Source organism: Etheostoma spectabile, chromosome 5 (assembly GCF_008692095.1).
Source record: "Etheostoma spectabile isolate EspeVRDwgs_2016 chromosome 5, UIUC_Espe_1.0, whole genome shotgun sequence".
NCBI lineage: Eukaryota > Metazoa > Chordata > Actinopteri > Perciformes > Percidae > Etheostoma > Etheostoma spectabile.
Window position 1 is genome coordinate 36,420,573 of NC_045737.1, and position 7,500 is coordinate 36,428,072.

General features: G+C 43.1%; 2 protein-coding genes across 3 annotated transcripts in view; one reads left to right on the forward strand and one right to left on the reverse strand.

Moving 5' to 3' along the window:
• Positions 1-2,171, forward strand: part of armc8 (armadillo repeat containing 8) — a 16,980-nt gene extending 14,809 nt beyond the window's left edge. For both annotated transcript variants that reach the window (XM_032515245.1, XM_032515246.1), the window contains one exon: positions 625-2,171. In XM_032515245.1, coding sequence (XP_032371136.1) covers positions 625-658 — 34 coding nt within the window. In that variant the 3' untranslated portion in view covers positions 659-2,171. The remainder of the gene's footprint in view (positions 1-624) is intronic.
• Positions 2,172-4,659: 2,488 nt separating this feature from the next.
• The window catches only part of kcnh3 (potassium voltage-gated channel, subfamily H (eag-related), member 3), a 174,125-nt gene continuing 171,284 nt past the window's right edge, over positions 4,660-7,500 (reverse strand). The window contains 2 exon segments of the mRNA XM_032515261.1: positions 4,660-6,006; positions 6,008-6,538. Of these exon segments, the coding sequence (XP_032371152.1) occupies positions 5,587-6,006; positions 6,008-6,538 (951 nt within the window). The 3' untranslated portion in view covers positions 4,660-5,586.

The window sequence follows — 7,500 nt, forward strand, 5'->3', positions numbered from 1 at the left end:
GAGGACAACATGAGGGTTAAACCAATCACAATGTTCTTTTTAATTACTCAAAATAACACAATTGATTCCACACAACACCCTTTGGCAAGTACACATCTCTACTTTCATTAATTTTGGGGGGACTTATTCAATTTTATGGCATTTGAAAAAAACATTGAAGAGGTTTTGAAATAGTTTTGAGTAAAAGTTGACATATTCCAGTCTGTGATTATCATCAACATCCATTCCTTTAATTTTAGTCTCAATAATTACTAATTTCTGCTTTTCTAACTCAAACATTAGGTATAATTTCTTAGAAATAAGGGTTTATATACCATAAATTCCAAAAATAACTGTAGAACTACAGTTAATAAGTTAGTGTTACGTAGTGTTAAAAATGTAAAAAAACATTGATAGAAAGCATCAACAAAAGTGTTGATTTTTAATTTTGACAGGAAGACAACACGAGGGTTAAAGACATGCCAATAAACCAGAGCACGGTTTTATTCTCCCGTCCCGGAATGCTGTGAAGACTCGCCGGACCTTTCTCCGCAGCGCTGTGGAGGAGGGTCTGGCAATGCAAGACTCTAATTCTTATTAATAAGCTGCTGAGCAGGGTGGACTGATTGTGTGTGTCTCCGTCAGGGCGAAGACGGCGATGCAGCAGTACCTGGCGTGACTACAGCGGGGAGAGATCTGCTGCCGGCCGACACCGGTCACCGCCTCTTTAGTTTCTAGTTTCTTAACCTCGAGGCTTGTTTTGTTGCACAAAGACACCTTTATGTCGGACCTGTGGCTGGCCTCCCTTTGACCCCCACCCCCGACCCCCCACCCCCACCTCAACAGTTTAGCGCACTCCAAACCCCGCCTGGGAGACTGAGACCGTGGTTGTTAGGAAATCAACGGCTATGAGGGGTTTGCCTGATTTATTATTTTTTTTGTGCAATTTTCAACAATGAAGTGACATTTTTTTCTTTCTTTTTGGGACTTTTTTGTGTTGCTCTTTTCTTTGTTGGAGTGCGACAGCCTGACGCCAGCGCCCTCTTGGTGCTTTTGGACTCCCGACAGCGGAGATTCTGCTCTCAGAGAACCAGACTACGAGGTTGGACACGAGAAGAGCTGTCGGACAGCACAGCTTCCCAGTTTTATTTTTAATTAATATTATTAATAATGTTTCCTTAAGGCGTCGCAAGCAAGGACACATTTGGAAAACAAAACTGCCTAATTAGAAATTCTGGGTGTTTGTTTTTTTTGTGGATACATACCTCGTAAATATATAAATATATATAAATATAAACAAATATATATTTTTGGATTTTTATTTCCCCCCCTGACCCTCTGTTTGTTTTCATTCATTCTCTGTTTACCATGATTCTTGGCACAGTAGGGTGAGTTCTCTGCAGTGAATTAGGAAACAAAAAAAAAACAGAAAATAATTCTTTCTTCTTCTGACCCTTGGTGGTTTTGCGTGCGCTGTCAGCTGTCACTTCTGTCCAAAATCCTTACAATCCCAATGGGAAATGTAGCTCCAGAGTGCTTACTCTGATCTGCGCAGTTACTAATTAACAGGCAGTAGGTACGTGTACGTGTACGCACACACACCCCCCCCCAGAGATAAGAGGATGCCTGTATCCTCACATCTCTGTCGAAGAAGACTTAGTGTCTGTTTCTGTTCCTCTTCTGTGTGTGATTTGTTAAAAGGGATAAATGAAAGCTCCTGCGTTTCTCTCCTCTGATGTGTTTTAAGAAGCGAGAGGACAGAGTGGATGGAAGGAATTAAAGGAAGATCTATTTGAGATCGGCCCTGGAGGGGAAAGGTACTAAGTGCATCCTCTGCACCAGAATCAAGTGCTACATTGTCTTTCTTCCCTCGATCATATCATTTCTTGTTTCCCATCAGGACTGAGGAGTGTTGTTTCCTGACATTTCAAACCTTACTGAAACTCTTGATAGAATGAATGTTACCATTGAAAATATATGCAGACCTGAAGGATTTCTTCTGTGTTGCGTCTTATTTCTCCTCAGAGGGTACAAGGATTCTCTCACATTCACATTGTCTAAATAAAGCAGAAATATACAAAAGTACAGGGAAGTTCCCATTAAGTTTGGATTGCGTCTACTAGTTGCTTCGTTTCCAGTTTGTGCCTCTCATGTATTTCCAGAGTTCGAGTCAGAGGTAATTATCGTTTTCTCCCAAAAAAACAGGCATGTTTAAAAAACCCAGAGGCTATTTTTTAACAACCCTCACCGCTGTGCTGAGGGTATTTCCATCTTCCAGAACACTTTTCTAACAATCTGGATACAAATATAAGATTTTTTTGGACCTGTTTTTTTGAAACTGCTTCCTAATCGGAGCAAAGACACTAGCCGGAAATAATGTCCTTAATTTAAACTGTGAACCAACATTTTAAATTGTATTAGTTGTATTTGTTTATATTGCTATTTATTTATTTCCTAAGAAATAATGCATTCATATTTTTCTTGCATATTACAAGGGCAACGACGCGCCATTTTCAGCTTTTTCTGCCTTTCATACAGATGTTAAAAGACTTTAAAAGGTTATTTTGCTAATTTTCAGGTTCATACCTGAACACGTTTCTGTGCTTTAATGTTTCAAACATTTTTCTCCCACTGTCTGTCTGAATATATACATGTATTAATCCTCATTCTGAAACGCTCCGTTTTAGCGTATTAGAGAATTAGAGTGCGGGCATCTCATTGTTTTCAGGTTGTATCACGCTCCGTTTTAGCACCTGTCTCTTTAAGACTCGCTCACAAAAAAGCCAAGTCTGCTCTGATTGGACAGCGTTGCCGGGTCTTCCGCATCTTGTTTTAAGGCGCAGTTTCTGTGTGCATTTCTCTGTCTTTATACGGCTGCTTTATTAATAAAAACAAAGTCAAGGAAATCTAACTTTTTACATCATGGGACCTTTAGAAATTCTGTGAAGACATCTGCAGAGAAGAAGTGTTTTTAAAGGACCAGCTAGGTTTTTCAAACAGCCCTTAGATTTAGTTTTTCAGAGAAAGGATGCTCACCTGTGAGACTTGATTGTAATATGAGGCACAAGCCATTGGTTCCTGAGAGTAGCACACGAGTCTGAGATCTTACAAAACAACACTTCTTTATTGTTGTACAGTATGTAATCGTCTTTATGTAACAGCAGTCTTTAATAAAACATCTGAAGCCCAACTGCCTCCAACTGGGCCAGCGGTTTGTCGGTTCCCATCAGCCCTCTCTGCCCTCCACAGCTCAGAAGCAGGCACAGTTCTCATGCAAAGAAACAAAAAGCTGTGACATGCATTTTAAATCCCCCCCGCCCACACCCCGAGTAAACCGCAGGATCAGAACTCCACAGATCACAATGGGAATCCTGCTCAGTGAATCTTTGTATTTCCGAGTGTGAAGAGTCCAGGCGCCCCCCCCCCGTTACAGAAAATAATCTTTTTTTTATATTACAAGTTACCGTGGTGCACACAGCACCTCAGCAAAGCAACAGGAAAAAAGTTCAGAAGTCCTGAGACCTCTGAAGTGATGCAGCCTGGGTATTGTGGTTTCAGGGTTAGGCTGTTGTCTGGCAAAAAGGGGATGGAGATGATGAGAAAATGTGTGCAAGATGTGCTGTGTGTGTGTGTGTGTGTGTGTGTGTGTGTGTGTGTGTGTGTGTGTGTGTGTGTGTGTGTGTGTGTGTGTGTGTGTGTGTGTGTGTGTGTGTGTGTGTGTGTGTGTGTGTGTGTGTGTGTGTGTGTGTGTGTGTGTGTGTGTGTGTGTGTGTGTGTGTGTGTGTGTGTGCGCTACATAAGAATTGGGAAGGTGACACTCCGTCTGGAGTTCATGCAGTTTGATGGTTAACCTTTTCCTCCCCAGCTGGTTTCCACTACATCTCCCAGACATGCAACATACAGTATGTCCTCATTGCTTTCGACAACAAAAATAAATAAATTCACAGCCTAAATATATAAATAAAAGGTGCAAGTGTCCTCTGTGGGTGACACGGATGGCTTTCTATGTCAATTTTGATCTAAATGCTTGCCACCTGGTCGTTAACAGGTGGACTTTAGGGAGATTCTGTCTTTATTTGGAGAAGGCACGAATGGCTGGATGGCTAAAGCTCAGGAGGGATGTGGGAGTCTGCTGTCCAATCTGATCTGAGGCTGGTTGTAAAAAGTCATGATGGTGATGAAGAGTTACGTATGGGTGCTGTGTTTCTTGTTTTTTTTAAATGTGTGTTACCAACACATTTTACATAAAGTAAATCTTGGATTTTTTGTCTTTGGCACACGACCCAACCGATTTAGAGCCGGACTCAAACAGAAGCACTCTGCTCCTCTGTACGTTCATCTATCGACTCGACTGTTACTTCTTTTACAGGGACAGAAAATGTGGACCTACCTGTTCAAATTTAAAAAACAAAAACATGAATGATGGGCCTGTGAACGACTCTGAAAGACGCTTGGATGTCAAGCTGAGTGTTTCCCTCCACCAGCAGAGAGGCAGATTATTAATTATAATTTTAACTATAATCCCATTGATGTAGCAAACTGGCTCTCACGGTGAGGTGACCTGATGTGACTGAGACTGAATGAAGAGTTTACATTCCCGGTCCCATGTGCTGGCTCAGGTTATCTGGCACGGGTAAAGACATGTTGCCCGCTGAGATATGTGTATACCTGCCCCCCCCCTTTTTTTTAAGACCCTGCTGGATCTAAAAAGCAACATTGTGTAATCTGGTATCGGCTCCAGAGATCACTGGAACTGGTTAAAAAGATCCGGTCCTGTCCCGGGGGTCGACTGATGCTACTGGAGTGTTGATACTGTAAGACATTTGTGCTGTTGTAGTTCTGTGGTTGATCAGCGTTGTCCTTCACACCGATTGGCTGACGGCCGGCATCGTGGCCCTGCCTCCCTGGCGTGTTTCTGTCTGGCCGATCCCTTTCCGTGTGAAATGGACCAGCGGTCGGATTCCCGTTGGTTCTCATTCCACATCCAGCCGTCACTTTCCCTGATCTGATTTCAGTTGTTCCCCCCTTTCCATCTTACTTACTTTTCCACCTCTTTCGTTCCCTGCTACTCTTTTTGTCATTTTGCACTTTCGCTCAGTTTTATTAAGGGGAGACACTACAGGCAAAAACACTATTTTTCCATTTTGAGTTTTATGGCTATTTTGCTTCTACAATATGTGTTCTTTCACACTACAAAAAACATCCAAAACACACATGTAGGTGTTTATTTTACTACACTTAGTCTATTTGTGACCAGGGTTAAAAATTAGCACCATCTACTAGTAAAATGCTGGTACAATATGCAGGTGGGTGGTAGATTATCATCTCTCACCAGCCCTAAAAACAATGGTAATCTATTGAGTGGCTTGTCAAATTTGAACATTTATTAGCCATTTGGCTGGTGGACAAAAAGTTAATTTTGGACCCTGTTTGTAAATTTCTCCTAAATTAAACAAAAATGAACAATTGATAATGCCTTTTTGGCATATTTATACATAAAATTTGAGAAAACTTGAAATACAATATTGTCCTAATGTAAGTAATTAACTGATATCTGTTAGTTTAAATATTTCCCCTGTTCACCTGCAGTGTCTCCCCTTAACCCGTTCATAACGCTAGCTCCTCTTCATCAATGAAGCTGATGTGCTCTGTGGAGGACTTCCCGTCCTCCACCTGTCGTCCCCACTCCTGCATCTCCAGCTCCTGGGGATGAGGGACAGGTCCTGCCTCCCCGCGGCGCAGCTGTGAGTTACACCAAAGTGGAGTCTGGGTATCTCCCGGCCTTTTCCTCGCATTGACAAAGTCCAGAGACAGCGGCAGGGACACGGCGGGGGAAACAAGAGGGACGGAAGGCCTTTGTGCGTGGTCTCCGGGGGAGGACGTGAGCGACGGGGGAGCGGAGCAGTGGAAGGACCGGGGAGGGGGGGTGTCCTGGGAGGGCGGCGGGGGGAGCAGGCTTCTGCTGGAAAAGCTGCCCGGTCGGGACAGGTGGGGGCCTTGGCAGGGGGAAAGGGACGGGGAGGGGGAGGAGGGAGGGGGAGGAGGAGGAGCAGAGAGACATGGAGAACGAGAGGGAGGGGGAAGGGATGTGAGAGGCCAGGGGAGGCTGGTCCTGCAGAGAGGGCAAATAGATCCCGTTACTGGAGAAAGCGTGGTGGGTTTGGAGGACTGGGGTACCCTCAGAAAGTCCTTCCCCAGGGGGGTTGGCCCCTGCGTGTTTGGATGGAAGCTGTGGGGATACTGAAGAAGAAGAATTAGGCCTTTTTGGTGAATGAGGAGTTGGGAGAAGGCATCCTGGCAAACCCACGCCGTCCACGTCTCCACTGTCCAACAGGGAATGAGTGCCAGGTCTCTGGAGGGTACAGGGGGAGGCGGGGGGGGGCGGCACGAGACAGGCACTCGTCGAATGCTGGCTGGCGCTGCTACGGGGCGGGGTGAAGTTTGGAATCATGGTCATCAGGATTGGCTGCGGTGATGCTTGGAGGAGGGGCTTAAGCAGGCGTGTCATTTCCTGCAGGTCGTGGCTGAGATTGGTGACTTGTTTAGAGAGCCTGCTCATCTGTACACACACACACACACACACACACACACACACACACACACACACACACACACACACACACACACACACACACACACACACACACACCAGAGTGAGATGGTAAATGACGTTGGTTTTGTCTTTGTGATGTTCTCCCTGTGTCTTTTGTTGCACTGATCCTAATGTTATTGTATTTAATACAACAACAACCAGTTTTTCTTATCTTTTCTAATTGGATGGCAGGGTTGCTGACAAAGTTAATCCTTATTTATGTAAAACCTAATCATAATCTGTTACAGACTGCATACAAGATGTTCACAGATGTGTACCTCATCTACAGCAGTATAATCCATCATCTGATATTTTAATAATATAATTGAATTTAAATCTGAAACTGATTGGTTGCTCGTGCTCATAATTCTGAATACCTAAATCATTTGAAGGAGTGTGGGGGCATTTCCACAGGTGTCAAGTAATGAAGTACAAATACTTTTTTACCTTACTTAAGTAGAAATGTTGGGTATCTCTGCTGTAATGTAGTAAGTTTTTACTTCTACTCATTACAATTATCTGTACTTTCTACTCCTTACATTTAAAAAAATTGCCTTCTTAGTACTTTTTCAGTTCAGCTGGCTTTCATTCCAGCTTGTCATCGATCAAAAATAAATAAATAAATAAAATAAAAACCTATCCAGATAAATTGTGCCATCGTTATGCACCATCACAATACTTCTAGGCAACTAGTCATCATGTCTTCCGCTCCATGAAACACATGTTAATCAGTAGTATGCATATATGGCTCTTTAATGTATTTGCATTGTAATAAAACACGTTCATTTTCAATGGGCATAAATGCAGCTGAAACAGGTGCATCCCAAATTTTTCAACATTAACATTTTGATATACCATTATAGTATATAATCCACGATTCCATGTTATTTTTATTGTCATTCCAAAAAAACACTTTAGGAAGTGCAGTG